The sequence below is a fragment of the Salarias fasciatus genome, chromosome 1 (genome assembly GCF_902148845.1).
Source record: "Salarias fasciatus chromosome 1, fSalaFa1.1, whole genome shotgun sequence".
Taxonomy (NCBI): Eukaryota; Metazoa; Chordata; class Actinopteri; order Blenniiformes; family Blenniidae; genus Salarias; species Salarias fasciatus.
The window spans coordinates 19,178,399-19,193,996 of record NC_043745.1 but is presented as its reverse complement, the minus strand read 5'-3'; the positions used below and the strand labels follow the sequence as shown (position 1 = coordinate 19,193,996).

Below are 15,598 nucleotides of genomic sequence, written 5' to 3'. Positions count from 1 at the left end.
CTCAAAAGAATCAACACAAGCACGTGGTGGACATTTTTTTTCCTTCTCTTCCTGATTGTTTTTAGCGCGCGCTGGGGGTCTTGGGGAGGAGGAGGGGGGCAGTGCACTTTCCAATAGGAACTTCCCCAGTACAAAATTAAAGTCGGGAAAAAAACACAACTTTTACCAAGCCATTAATACTTTAAGAGGTCAGGTCATTGGAGAACTTCTGTTAAACTTTGATTCACAAGCTCGTGGAGTATTTGACCTTTTTTTGTCTCGTTTTGATTCCCCTAGCTCCTGCATGATAACGTTTAAAGTAAAACAAAAGAACCCTGCCCCGCTTCGCCCCAAATCCACCAAACTTCCACATTGACAGTGACCATAATTAGCAGAAACACAGGATGCTGCGGCGCTGTGTGGCTGTAGCGCGTGGTTGTGACTCCAGCATTCACGTGTGCGCGTGCAACGCCGCCGCCAGTTTCCCTTTCCTCCTCCGGCGGTAGCTCCAGCCTCAGGTCGGAGCTGCTGAACATGCCTGAGACTCGCTGCGCGGACCCAGTGCAGCCTGCAACAAGAATGGAGCTTTCCCGTCCAATGGGCATTTCCGAGGCAGTTGCTTTGCAATAGGGCAATATTCAGCAAGTGAGCGCGCGGGGTATTTGCATGCGTGGGCTGATTAGTGGGTTGGGAAGTCTCTCTCTCTCGCTCTCTCCTCTCTCTCTCTCTCTCTCTCTCTCTCTCTGGCTTTCTCTTTCTCCTCTCTCGCTGTGGCTCGGCCCCGTTTCCCGCTTTGGCTGTTGTGCAGGGGGAAGTGTTTATATGGGGGATGATGACAGAGGTCGGGTCGCGCTAATGGGCCAGTGAAGAGCGGTGGAGGGAGGCGAGATGAGGAGAGGAGAGGCGAGGCGAGGCGCACACAGCAGACCAGGAACACATACATTAATACACTTGTTCCATCACCAATCAGCATAGGTGTGTTCATCCCCCCCCTCCACCTCCTTCTTCCATTGCTTTCGCCCCCTCCTTCCCTCCCTCCCCCCTCTCTCTCTCTCTCTCTCTTTCTCTTCCCCACTCTCTCTCTTCCCGACTCTCTCATTCGCTCTCTCACACGCCAGCGCACATCCTCGCCAAACTCCGTGCGTCCTGACATCTGAGTTCACTGTCAATCTCTGTCTCCTTCGCAGGGATATCCCCTCCGTCTCCGCCGAAAACCACTGGAAACTAATTTTTCCTCATCTAAACTTCCCGAGAGAGACTGATTCTGGTCGGCTTTTTTTTTTCTTTGGCGTGGAGAACTGGGCTGTAGCCTGTAGTTTAACAAGGACTTTGACACCGAAGCAGGATGCCCCAAAAAGGTGAGACTCACACTAAAGTTTGTCCGCGCGCTTCTATGAATAATGTATTGCTTGGATCATGCAATGAAATGTATTATTATTATTATTATTATTATTATTATTATTATTATTATTATTATTATTATTATTATTATTATTATTATCAGGTTATTGGATGGTTTGGACTGTGCAGCCTCTCTTCTGACTGGACTCTCCCAAAAGTGCGAACAGCCTTTAGCGTCTCTGTCGGTTTTATCTGCTCGATTTTGTTGTTGTTGTTGTTGTTGTTGTGTTTAGGCCTACGGATCGCTTACCGCTTATTTATGACAGCAAAGAGTAAAAAGTCACGTTGGGCCAGGACAGTGATCATCGTGGAGAATGGGGCGCAATGACCCGTTGAGGAAAGGTGTCAGATTGATTCACGCAGGCGAGTCACCCAAGCGCCTTCTCAAAAAAAAAAAAAAAAAAAAAAAAAAGAAAGAGAGACAGAAGAAGGAAAAAGGCTCCATAAAGCATTAGCAGAGGAGAGAGGCCGCTTTTAGCGTGTTTGTTTGTTGTACCACGGACAATCCAACTTTGCTTCTTGTTTCTGAGCTGTTCAGGTCTCCCTTTAAAGACAGCCTCATAAACTGCTCTCACATTTCAGCAGTCAGGCAGTAAAATGTTTTAAAACTGTTACCAGGCCTCAGCTGGGCAACCTATCACAGTAAAACACCTTTCTAAAATGTTTTATTAATTTAATAAAATATTAACTCAAACCGCTGGTGCTGCCTTTTGACAGTTTTTAACTTGTCATTAATTAAAATACAAATTTACAATTTTTTTATTTTAGTTTAACTATTGTTGCATAGCTGAGAAAATTAATGTGAAATTATAAAAACAAAAATAAACAGTAGGTGCATTTTTACATATTGAAACAAGATACTTCACTCAATATTATCGTGTAATGTGAGATCCTAAAAAAAAAAAACAAACAAATGAATCCTTGTATATTTCCTCTTTTATCCGGTTCGACTGCAGCCGAGGCCTCCACCAATTACTGCAAGTGAATATTAGCGAGCGCAGGATGCAGCGGGCAGAATAAGCATGTTGAATCAAGACATTGTTGTTCCGGATTACTAAAGGAAAAGAAATGCAGATTAGATCGCAGTTAACCTCAGGAACAACAACGTTTGAGCTTTCGACCTTAAATAAATGATTAACCACTTGAACCACACGGAGCTAAAAGCTACAGACTGCAGGAGATTGTGTGGAATTATTCTGTTTTTTGTTTTTTGTTTTTTTTTTCATTCAAAACCTTCTCACATCCGGCCTATAAATATACACAAATAAAACGCTGAAAGTTTGTATTCACAGAAAACGCTGCAAATTCTTGCGCTGAGATATTTTCTCAGTAAATGATCCGAGGCTGAAGCAGTGTGGAGGAATCTGAATTTGATTAATGACCGCAGCCTGTTTGTTAAAACATGAAAGAAAGCTGCAATCTAAAAGTAATGGCGGCCTCTACGTGCATCTCACTAACTAGTCTGGCACTAAACACAGCCATGCAGGCCATTTCACTCTGCACACACACACACACGCACACCCACACACAAGACAAGTTTTTAAGCACGGAGGGAGAAAATGAAAACTTCAGACTTCTCCCTCCCTGGCCCCCTTTTTATCTGTTCCCCCATTCAACAGCTTCTTTAATGCATTTGTCTTTTCCAATTGAGCGCCCTACTGCGCTGTTGTGTTTTTAAACCCGCTTTACAACCCGCACCAGCAGCACCAAAGCAGCCACCAAATATTTATAACAAGAAATTACTTTTTACATTTATTTTTTTTTTACTCCCAACGAAACAAAGCAGGGAAGTAAAAAAAAAAAAAAAAAAAAAAAACACACAACAAAACCCACATTCACATTCACACACTAGCGGCACTGGGGTCACGGTCGTGTGTGTGTGTGTGTGTGTGTGTGTGTGTGTGTGTGTGTGTGTGTGTGTGTGTGTGTGTGTGTGTGTGTGAATGGTCCCAGAGGGGGTGGATGCATGCCTCCGGGTCTTTGTATTAAAGTGAACTTGTTGGTGTGTTTAGTGGGGAGGCTGCGTGTTTCTGGTTGTGGAGGCCGAGTTTTCACCCCGATTCTGACGTGTGTGTGTGTGTGTGTGTGTGTGTGTGTGTGTGTGTGTGTGTGTGTGTGTGTGTGTGTGTGTGTGTGTGTGTGTGTGTGTGTGTGTGTGTGGACGCAGGGAACGGGGAACGGGGGTGTATTGTTGGGGTCCTGCAGGCTTTGCACACCAGCCTCGTACCCCCTCCTGGTCTGGACCTTTGCAGAGCAGTGAGGCGAGCTAGACAACTTGTGCCACTGTACAGTTTCCCCCGACAGATTCCACAAGAGCAGGAAGATCCAGTTTAGGGGAGATATAGAGGCCTCTTGCTGGGATGATGAGGACTGATTTCTTTACACGTGCTTTAAAAAAAAAAAAGGAAACTTGAGGAGTAAAAAGCCTTGAAAAGAACAATGCTGTAAAAGAGTTATAGGCCAGGCTGTTAGTTTGAATTTATTTTGACAGGTGCTTTCCAAAACAGGCCTCACAGAGATGTTGAAGTAATGAACGTGAATGTTGTCCCGCGTCAATTTTAATTAGTTTGCTTGGCAGCAACATTTAGGTTAATTGTAAATGTGGGCCAACACACCAAAAAAATGAAGCTGCAGTTGGTTTGAGTGCATCAGTATAGCTGTGGCTGTGCTAATGTGTTGTTTTGCTTTGTCCTATAGGGAGACATTAAGTAGTGAAAACGGCAGATGATTGACTAAATTGTTATAGAGTGGACAGTCAACTCTGTTTCCAGGCAAGTTTAATTAAAATCCATACATATACCGAGGTTGTTGACATTTTTTTTTTATTTTGATGCATCTTTCATGTTTTTGACTCAGATCCGAAAAAATAAATAAAATCGAACGAGATGAGAAACTTAATCTATTTTACAAACATGTTGCAAATAATTTTTTTAAACTTAGAAAACAAAAAGAGTAAACGATGTGTACAGTAGATTTATGACTTGATGCTAACCTCTCTTGTTATTTCCTTGTGATGCTCAGAATACCACAACCAAGCCACGTGGGAGTCTGGCGTAGCCTCAATGATGCAGAACAGTAAGTTGTTTTCATTTCTATGTGTGCATTTCATTTGGAAACTTTTGATGACAACCGCAAGCTCCAATGTGGTTGCATGGAAACACCCACTGCTTGTTATGGCGCAATTACTGAAGTCATATTTAGGAGATGCAAAAACAGAGGAAAAAAATATACATATGTGCAGGCATTAATTTGCATGACTTTGAGGTGCAGGGCTAAAATATTCTCAAGCTATTTGATGGTTGTTTCATTGCTGTTAATTCATTTATTTATTTATTTTTTTTGCCACGATAGATAGGCAAGTTATTATTGAACAAGTTAATCACACGTCGTCCTTCTCCTGAGAGGGGGAGAGAGAACAGGGCAGAATAGAGGGGGTTGGGTTGAGAGGGAGATTTTTGTTTCTGCTTGAGTTGGTATTAAATAATTGCACAGCCGTCTGCATTAGCGTTAGAGCTGGCTGCCAGGCTGCATACAAGATTAGCTGCGTAGAGAAGGAGCCCTGCATGAAACATGAGGAATAGCAATAATGTCTTATGTAGATTAGTCCATATTCTTCACGGACAGACAGCATGAACTAGAAAGAAAATGCTCATATTGTAACCGCAGGCCTCCCTGTTAGGTGCAGCCTGAGCTCAGAGAGGAAGATAAATATTAACAACCATATCGTCGTGGGTGCCAATCAAAAAGAAAAAAAAAAAAAAAAAAAGAGGGTGGATGAAGTAGCATACTGGCCTGTGTGTTTTTAAAGTGGCCCATGAGTTGAATATCTGTCTTCTTCCTGGTGTGTGTCGAAACAAAAAAGGATAAACATGAAACATTTTCTCTCTTGCTGCTGGACAAGAGGTGTATGACATCTGTGATGAAGGTGTGTGGAATAATTTCATTACATTATTCTCCATATACCTTGATGACGTGTCTGTGCTGTAATCTGTGCGCATTAGTCCAAATATGTTTGACAGTTGGATTGCTAGATGTGCAGAGGTGTGATTCATGAGGAAAAACACACATGAAGTGACCTGTGATTGAAAACAGTATTTGCTTTTTTCTTTACAAACTGGAGGCACTGCAGTTCTTTTTATTGTCTGCAACATTGCGCGGGATTTTCTTTCTTTCTTTTTTTTTAATGCTTGCCAGTTGTCCATTATAGAGATGATAGGGTCTTATCAAAGCTGTGTACAATACCCAGTGCTCCTGCTTTGCTGCGGATTGATGTTAATGGGATGCTCCCCTGGCTTGGCGTGTGATGTCTGGTGCGAATTGCCGAGGAGATATCATTGGGCCCGGCCCTTTGGGTTGTCTAAAGGTCGCGACGGCCTCGCTGGCTTTTGTGCTAATAACTCCTGGGTGTATATGGTGGGGAGCGTCCAAATTGACACCATATGTTTTCCTATTAGCCGACTTGCAATAGAATACAAGGCGCATAATCAGCGCCAGCGGGCGAGATCGACTCCGGGTACTTGAGGGAATTGTGCCATGATTAAGACTTAACCTTAGGAGGGTTAGATTTTTATGAGCTGTCGTTATCTGACGGTTTTATCGATCCGGAGTATTTATGTGATAGGTATAAATCAGAGGTGATGGAGCAGCTCCGGAGAACCCGCAGAGCTGGCCTGCTTAATGTGAGTTGGCCAATTTCATCGTAAGAAGTCTATTAATTCCACTTAATCCTGGAATTACCAAAGAGCACAAGGGATGATAATGGATTTACTATCAATCAGATCCACGCTGGAAGATTATTACACACAGCGGCCAAAGGGGATATGTTAAGTGAAACAGGTTTAAACAAGCCCCCCTTCTGTAATTTCTATAAAATAAAGTATGCATTTAAAAGCCGAGTGCTGTGGCACATCTCGGAGTGAAGACGCCCACCGATTCCACACAACAGGACTGCAGTGGCTGTGAGCATTTGTTGTCAAATACAAACAAGGGGGGGAAAAAACTGCATGTCACTTTTAATATGTTAAGAATCCAGGCGCGCCCTCGTTTGTGTGACCGCGCGTAGCCCCTGGCCACCTTAAAACGAAGTCTCCCTCGGAGGGTAAACGAGTAGCGTCCAATTTTGTCTGAGTGATATCCAAATGCAGACAGAAAGGGTCGTTTTATCATGCTACTATTTGTCGTGACGATGCGATTTTCAAAAGCAGAGCGGTGTCATAAAGTGACATGCCTGCCACAAGTGCTCCAACTGATCTTTTCAATTAGCCTCCCATGCATGATCCGAGGCGACTTCCGCCTATTTCCAGAAATTAAGCTCAAACTTGACGTGCAGCTAGCTTTATTTTAAAGACAAATGTCAGGCAGGCTCATCATATTTTCCCCCTCTTCTATATTTGGAGCTTATTTATTGCTAAGGAGCCTCTGCTCCCGGAGTCAATGTACCGGGCGGCAGCGCAGGGGAAGGGAGCGCAGAAACAGAGCGCAGCGCAGGCACTCCGGGGAGCCAGCTTTCCCATTTGGCTTCAGGTTTGCGCCTTTATTTTACGCTTTGCAGAGATGCCATTGAATAGTTTGGAGATAATTTCAAAAAAGCAATCATTTTTAGACAACAACCGCTTCTAGAAATTGCTACTTTGGTGCTAACATCTTATTGCTTTCTGTCTGACTCGTGCGTAATTATCGGGTGTTTTCTGGAGGACGACCATACAGAGCATTTTTGCCGATTTAGCGTCTCTTTCCAAACAAGCGGCGGCTTTGAATGAAAGTTAATTTTACGCGTTATTTCGGTGTGGTGTTTTTCTATGACTGTCGCAGATGTCGGTTATTCCTCGGACCGCTGTGGGTCTTCTTGTTGATGCGCAGCAGGATTGGATAAGGATGGATAACGGTGCGGCTGCTTTAATACCGATCTGGTCGAATCACTTCTGGGACTGAGCTGATAGTTTATTATATATTAATAAATAAAATTTAAAAAGCACATAAGGAGATGCTTGGGTTTGTTTTATGTGCTGCTGTCGGTTATTTATTTATTTTTTAATGTTTTGCATGTGTTCCTAAATATTAGTACATTGTTTGCGTTCAGAAGAAAGGTGTACCAAGCGCCGTGGCAGCTCGTTTATAACACGATTTCATTTTAGCACTGCGATTAAAAAAAAGACTTATTAGTTAGTTTTCAGGTCAAGTTCTGCCCTTCTGCAAACTCTCATGCTGCATTTTTTACTTCGATTATTCTGAGTGCCTTAACCATTTCCCTACATCATTACATTTAAAAGAAGTGCTGTATATATATATTTTTTTCTTTCTTCATTACAAATCAGCCCGGAGTTGTGATGTGATATGATGACTCCCACACTTTTGTCTCCATCTAGGTCACAGTGGCGTAAACCAGCTTGGTGGTGTGTTTGTTAATGGTAGACCGCTGCCGGATTCCACCAGGCAGAAAATAGTTGAACTTGCTCACAGTGGTGCTCGACCCTGCGACATCTCCAGGATACTGCAGGTGACAATCACACTCCTCTCTGAACGGAAATCAGCTTGATGAAAACTTTTTTGCTCGGTGGACACGAACTACCGCTAAATTAGTAAATCATTTAGCGACACACAGCTGGCAGGGATTTTTGGATTTTTAACATAAATTCAGTGTTTTTTGTAGCATATTTAATGCAGTGAACGTGAGATTTTTTTTCTTTTAAATTCCTTTAGTGGAAATTTAATATGGGCACAAAAAGGAGTAATCTGCCTGATATAATAAAGATTAAATGCCTAATATACCATTCAAGGCATATTTTTTGTGTTTGTAGACCCATGATGAAGTCCAAGTGCTGGACAGTGAAAAGGTGATAATTATTTGAGCCATACTAGAATTTCCATTACTAGTCGTAAATAATGTATGTGAATTGTGTCTTTTGTTTTCTATCCAGGTATCCAACGGCTGTGTGAGCAAGATCCTGGGTAGATACTATGAAACTGGCTCCATAAGACCGAGAGCAATAGGCGGCAGCAAGCCCCGGGTCGCCACTCCAGAGGTGGTCGCGAAAATCGCGCAGTACAAGCGGGAGTGTCCGTCTATCTTCGCGTGGGAGATCCGTGACAGACTTCTGTCTGAGGGAATCTGCACCAACGACAATATACCCAGTGTAAGTGGCATTGACTGTAAGTTGTGTGCATGATTTAATTTGCCACATGAAGTCACTTTTTTCCTCATGCAGTGGAGGAAGAGGAGATGGGCATCCAACCATTCAGTCTTATTAAATACACTGCGTTTCAGAGTGCGCCGCGCGCATTACTGCACATGTGATCATCCAAACATACACTCAATTAGGAGCGGCTCGTTGTCCATTTGTGCGCCTTGCAGGGCGCGTCTCCTCGCGCAGATTTATTATGATTATACTGTGCATGCCTCCGTGTGGTGCCGCGAACCCGGCGCACATCCTCATCTTCCGTCCCCGCAGGTGGAGACGCGCCGTGACGAGTAATCCAAACGTAATCCTCATTTCTATCGCATGTAATTTGTCATTCAGGTGTCATCAATAAACAGAGTCCTCCGCAACCTGGCGAGTGAAAAGCAACAGATGGGCGCAGATGGCATGTATGACAAGCTGAGAATGCTCAACGGTCAGACAGGAACTTGGGGGACCCGGCCCGGCTGGTACCCCGGAACATCAGTGCCAGGGCAGCCCAACCAAGGTGAGGCTCATTATCACACAGTGGCAATAAAGACACCTTGACGCACGCATGGCTGCGAGGCTCTGTTAAAGAAGGAAACAACTGGGCGGTCAGGACTGGCGCTCTCAGTAAAAAGCATTTGAATGCATTAAAGGGTTAAAATGAACTCTACAGAGGTCACCATAAATGGCCACATATGAATATGAATGGATTTATAGCTTACTATTCCAGTGGCTCCGGTCCACGGCTCTGTCTGCAGGAAGGTATTGTAATGGCATGCTTTTGATGCCCTGAACAAGACCCCCAATTAAGACTAGTCGATTAGAGGAAGCCATACATGCAGTCTGAATGCCTCCACTGTCCCAGACATGGATGTGCGTGACAGCGGCTTGTCCTTTCAGCAGAGGTGTCCATCCAACAGCCCGCATTTTCCTCCCTCCTGATGGGGAAGAGGCAGAGCCGGGGAGCAGTGCAGTGCGGGGATATTAGTACAAAGGAATGTTTTCCTTCACACGCAATGATTGGTTATGGGAACGCTCCGCGCTACGTGTAATTGCTCATTAGAGGAGGCTTTGTCTCACATTATGGCAACATGCAGGAGTGAGGAGATGGTAAGGCTGCTGTGGAAATGTTCCACTTCAGAGGGTTTCCTGTCGGCCTCTTGCAGGCCCAACACCGAGCCGGGTTTTCTAAGAAAGGCCACTTTATTGCGTTTGATTCGCTTCATAAACACGCGCTGAATAGCGTCGTCTGATTTATCCGCGACTGTCGGAATTAAGTGGATGCAAAAAAAACAATCATTTGCATTTGTTTGACGAGCCTTCGACATTCATGGAGCTACTGTCAAGCAGGAAAGCAACAATTTTATTAGCGACAAAAATATTACAATTTTGAAACACTGGATCATTATTATTATTAATATTCTCATTATTATTATTTAAAGTGCACAAGGTGAAATTAGCATTATAAATATTATTTTTGTATTTATACTTATTTATCAAATCATAAAATATGAATTAATGTAACACATAATAATAATAATAATAATAATAATAATAATAATAATAATAATAATAATAATAATAATAATAATAACAACAATAATAATAATAACAATAATAATAAAAGAGTTTGCTCAAGTGGTTGCGTTTCCATGTATATAGGTGAAGCTGTTGTCTTGGTGGAAGGAAAATATGTTTTCCATCAGTCGGCCGGGTACACAGATATAATGGCTACATGGAGAGTGACAGGGCCCCAAAAGAAGACAACTCTATCCAAAGAGGAACGAATAAAAACTCCGCACCGATTGCGTCTTTCATCCCTTTCTCTTCCTCATTCGCTGGCTATATGGCTCTAAATCCCGTCTATAGGATTTAGTCTCTCACTTTCTCTTTCAGTTTTAAGCGGTTTCTCAAGAGTGTTTTGATCCAGTCTCAGCAGCTGAAAGGTGCCGCAATTGGTTCGGTATCTCTTTTTTTGCCGCTTTTCCGCCTCACTGGCTGAGACATCGTGATACCAAAGAATGAGTTTATTTCCCAGCGCTTTTATAAAGAAAACAAATCCCATCCTAGCGTCAGTGGGTCTGGCAGACGGATAATAGCTGCACATTCACTCCTTTTTATGGATTATCCGGAGTGAAGAAACAAATAGCGTGGATACAAACTATTGGCCGACAGAAGAATACTTTGTCTATTATGCAGCAAGAGAAATTGTCAAGAAACGTGTCGCGTCAGGTTTCCATCAGCAACACTCACATATAGACACACTAAGTGTGTTTTCATGAAGCAGGGGCATTTTTTTTTTTTTTTTTTTAGGAAAACCGAGCAACTCCAATGCACAAGACAGAAACGTTAATAAAAAAAACATTTTTTGCACAAATTAATTTGTGCATGCAGGCAGCACATTTTGCATTTTAAAGGTTACAGCAAAAAAAAAAAAAAAAAGTCACTCGCGTGTATGCAAAGCTGCACCTGTCTCAACTTTACAAGCCGCTGCAGAGGCCTGCTGAACTATCCTAATCTGCTTCACAACGTAAACAAAAATCTGCACGGGAAAAGCTGGAGTTATGCACTTCACGAACTCGACCCGTGGAGTCTGACAGGCATCACGGAGATATTACATAAAACCTCCCTCTATCAACGCACCCGCTGCTTAATTTCGCATTAACTTCTCGGTGTGATAATGATGTCCAACAACAAGACAGACATTAGTCGATAAGCCTCGCCCTGCAACTGAAGGGGCCTTTGGGCCCACCGCGGACAAACAGGAGCGCTGAATAGATTGGCCTTATTTTGGTTGTTCAGGGGGTTGCATGCTCTCTCCTCACTCATTTGTTTCCAATTGAAGACAGAAATCCTGACTGGCGTGTAGCTGGCCGGGGGACGTGATTAATGATGGTAGTGGATAAGGGTTAACACACTGGACTCAAAGCTCTGTTGACTGGGATCCTCGTGCGCACAATGCCAAAGTACTATAGCCTGTGCGCCTCCAGAGAGAGAGGATCCTTTTGTCATCTCCTCCAATGCCCCCCCTCCCATATATTACACCCACCACCGAGGGCTCACTGCTCGTCCCTGGCTGTGTCCATAGTTTAATGGTTTCCCTTACTCCTGAAGGCATTGTATCATTCTGAAAAGCGTCTTCTTCTATTCAAAAGTTGGTGGTCACCTCAATGGCTATACCAACGCCCATATGGGAACGACTATTGAGGCAGGGCTCTGTCCTAAAAAAAGAAGAGGGGGCTAGAGAGTTTGGAGTTTTAATACATTTCATAGGCCCTGAAAGGAGGCTCGCCACATCTTGTCACATTTCTCTTAACCTTTTGAGAACACACGCCATTGTTGGGCCACGATAAGTCCGCGGAACCTTTTCCCTCGGCCAGCCTGTTTTTCCCACAATATTTTACAAGCACCTTAACTGCGTGGCCTTTTTTCTTTTTTTGTAATATTGTTTCTTTTTACGCTTGCTGTCGCCTTTAATCTGGAAACATTAGAAATAAATTGCCATAATTCCTCTGATTTTGAATTAAATTAACCATGATGGGGGTTTTAATTAATGATGTCGCGGCGCGGTCTGTACAATTAGCTGTAGGCTGATACAACACGCGGCCCGATAATTAATTATTCAATTAGCTCAAGTGAATGTATATTTCCATTGAATTTGCTTTTCTTTTTTTTTCCTTCCTTCTTTTAATTTGCAGATGGCTGCCAACAACCGGACGGCGCGGGAGAAAACACAAACTCCATCAGCTCGAACGGGGAGGACTCAGAGGAGACGCAGATGCGGCTGCAGCTGAAGAGGAAACTACAGAGAAATCGCACTTCCTTCACGCAGGAGCAGATCGAGGCACTCGAAAAAGGTCAAACAACTAACGAGTCATTTATACACTTAATCCACCTTTAATTAATTAGAAGAAAGTGGATTTACAAAACACACATTTCTTTCTTTTCATCATTTAGATGTCCCCAGTTCAGTGAGGTGCAATGCGTTTTTAATAGTTTATTACACTGAGGGATGAATAGATCTGATTTATTAGTCAGAAGACCTGGATTTAGGGGTAAACACGCATTAACCCGACAAACCGCTCCTGAAAAAAAAATTAGCTACAATCCAATGTGAAGCTTATTATTGACACTTTTGGTTACTTTGCTTCTCTCCTTACAGAATTTGAAAGAACTCATTATCCAGATGTTTTTGCGCGGGAAAGACTAGCAGCTAAAATCGACCTCCCGGAGGCAAGAATACAAGTGAGTGATCTCAATATAGGCAAAGACGATCAAAAGTAAAAAAAAAAAAAAAGTACAGATCAATTAATAATAACAATTCGGTGTTTGTAGGTATGGTTCTCAAACAGAAGAGCGAAGTGGAGGCGAGAGGAGAAGCTGCGGAACCAGCGCCGGCAGGCCAACAACTCCTCCAGTCACATCCCCATCAGCAGCAGCTTCAGCACCAGCGTCTACCAGGCCATCCCACAGCCCACCACACCGGGTAGGCCCCCCCCCCCCCCCCACCCCCACCCCTACCAACCCCGGAAATCCAGCACACATTTTTGGATGTTCAGTTCCACGTGGCGCACAGCCTCCTCCCGCGCACTTGTTCCACCGGTCGTGCAAATCGTTTATTACCGTGATGATATTCTCAACAACTCACACTCAGTGAGTTCAAGTCTTACTGATCCCAATAACAAATATCATTAACCAGCATTAAGCAACAGCCTGCGGATTTATATTTTTTTTTTTAAAGAGGAAGGGGTGAGGCCTCGGTGGCTGTGCGCTCTGGTTCACATGAAGAAGCGCCGGCGCTTTCTTTTTTGATGGATGGTTGAGCAAAACTTCTCAGCTGACTATCTGCGTAATTACCGAATCAGGCAGGCACGAGGGCACACCGGCAGTGCTCGAGCTCATGCTCACAAGTCAATCACCTGAGACACACTCGCGGGCACGCGCACACAGTCCGGGCTTATCAGCCTGTCAAATAAGGCGTCGCCTCACGCACGCACTATTTAACACTAATGAGACGATCTCTCAATGCTGGAGGAGTGTGTGTGGATGTTTGAGTGTGTGTTTCTGTGGTTTCAATCTCTTTACCCCCGCCCCCCCCCTTTTTTTTTCTTCTTCCACAGTGTCTTTCACCTCGGGGTCAATGCTGGGTAGACCGGACTCTGCACTCACAAACACCTACAGTGCGCTGCCCCCCATGCCCAGCTTCACCATGGCGAATAATCTACCTATGCAAGTAAGAAAAACCTCCCACGAAATGAAGGAAAGAACACTTTTAACAAATAATTATAATATTATAGTATTTTGTGATGACTGATGTGAATGTAAAAGTTTAAATAAACAAGTACACTATAAAAAAAATTAAATTGTGTCCTGGTTTACACTTAAAAAAAACCTCATAATTATATTTTTTAAAATCTGGTCGAACTAATGGTAATGGCTTTGGGACAGTCGAAGAACTGAAACAAAAAAAAAAAAAAAAAAAATCAAAGTTGCAGCATTACAGTGTACTCAGCTGACATCTATGGTTGGCTAAGCTAATGTAATATTCTCTCCTCATCTATAGCCCAGCCAGACCTCCTCTTATTCCTGCATGCTGCCTACCAGTCCGCCTGTGAATGGGCGGAGCTACGAAACATACACGCCCCCTCATATGCAGGCACATATGAACAGCCAATCAATGACCACTTCTGGTACCACCTCAACAGGTAGGCAGAAAGTTCATTGTTTACCAACATGCTTGGGAATAAGTAACAATCTCAAACAGTGCACTCTCTGAAAGATCTGCCACCTCCACTGTAATTAAGGGGTACTGCATAGCCATCTCCGATTCATGCCCTGTCGCTCCGACTTTTCCTTTCCTCTTTCCGTTCATTTGAGAAACTCCATGGTTTTAAATGTCTGAAGATCGATATCTCTACATCTCATATCATTTTCTCTCTGCAGTTGCATGCACAAAGCTCATTTTCATTGCCACTCCGGGCCATCATGTCAATCCCCCGACTCCAGCCCATAGTTTAGTTCCGCCCCATTAGGATGCTGTTACTGAGAGCCATATATACTGGTTATAGTCATGAAGAGTTAATCATGCAGAACCACATTTCCTCTGTGCTAAATTGCTAATTAATTTGATTCATTTGCTGTTGTACTCTCTCTGTTTAAATGCCATTGCCAAAGCCTCAATTTATCGAGCTTGCCAGCATTTTACTGAGCAACAATGTGCAGAGCATTGTGACTCATCGCAGCCCCACGCTCGTCCACCTATTTGCAAGTGTTTAAAGCACAATGCTCAGTGCTATGAGGCTAACTAGTGTTAGTTGTCACACTAACAGTGCATGGTGCATCTGCCTTATTTAATTTAGCATGTCAGACTTGTGGAGTGTGCCTCGATGTTTTGTTTTGCTTCTTCACCAACGTCCTTTCTCATTCTCTTTGTTTCTGCAGGACTCATCTCTCCTGGAGTGTCTGTCCCTGTCCAAGTCCCAGGGAGCGAGCCTGACATGTCTCAGTACTGGTCAAGACTACAGTAGGGAGAAGAGCTACTTCACCCTGTAACCACCCCGCTCCACCATCGCCGTCTGGCAGTGCTCCTCACACATACACAGCACAGGAGAGTAGAGAAGGCGAGAGATGGTTGAGAAGAGGCAACAAAGAGGAGAGGAAGAAGGAGAGAGAGAGAGAGAGAAAGAGAGACAGAGAGAGAAAAGAGACACACTCTGGGACGTCTGGGCTGTGTTTTTCCAGTGGGACAGTGTGCTGTTATGTAGCTCGAGGCACGTTCAAACGAGGACTTGGAAGAGAGAACAACGACGGAAAGACAGAAAAAAAATGGACCTCTGTAAAGTGCCCGGTGTTAAATTTTTATGGAACAAAAACTTATCTGTTTTTTTTTTTTTTTTTTCTATTTCCAACTTCAGTCATTGTTTCCTTTTTTCTCTGGTGTGTTTGTAAATGGCCATTTGTATGTTAATATGAAAATCCAAGATCAAGTACTGATAGATGGACTGCTAGAAAACCATGTTGGTCTTGCGTTTGTTTGAGAGGAGAACCTGAGAGAT

At 43.5% G+C, this 15,598-nt stretch overlaps 1 protein-coding gene across 7 annotated transcripts; it reads left to right on the top strand.

Moving 5' to 3' along the window:
• The first annotated feature begins 812 nt into the window (after positions 1–812).
• Positions 813–15,212, top strand: pax6b (paired box 6b). Of its 7 annotated transcripts, none has more exons than XM_030120209.1 (14): positions 813–954; positions 1,167–1,337; positions 4,402–4,455; positions 5,282–5,305; positions 7,746–7,876; positions 8,178–8,213; positions 8,298–8,513; positions 8,898–9,063; positions 12,242–12,400; positions 12,706–12,788; positions 12,879–13,029; positions 13,664–13,776; positions 14,107–14,248; positions 14,985–15,212. In XM_030120209.1, the coding sequence occupies exons 2-14, from the start codon at positions 1,325–1,327 to the stop codon at positions 15,068–15,070; spliced, it is 1,374 nt and encodes a 457-aa protein (XP_029976069.1). In that variant the 5' UTR covers positions 813–954; positions 1,167–1,324; the 3' UTR covers positions 15,071–15,212. The 7 variants fall into 7 exon arrangements, with proteins under 7 accessions (XP_029976069.1, XP_029939135.1, XP_029975340.1 ...); XM_030083275.1 differs by lacking the exon at positions 813–954 and adding an exon at positions 4,078–4,151 and having other exon boundaries at positions 1,068–1,337; XM_030119480.1 differs by lacking the exon at positions 813–954 and having other exon boundaries at positions 1,068–1,337.
• The last annotated feature ends 386 nt before the right edge of the window (positions 15,213–15,598 follow it).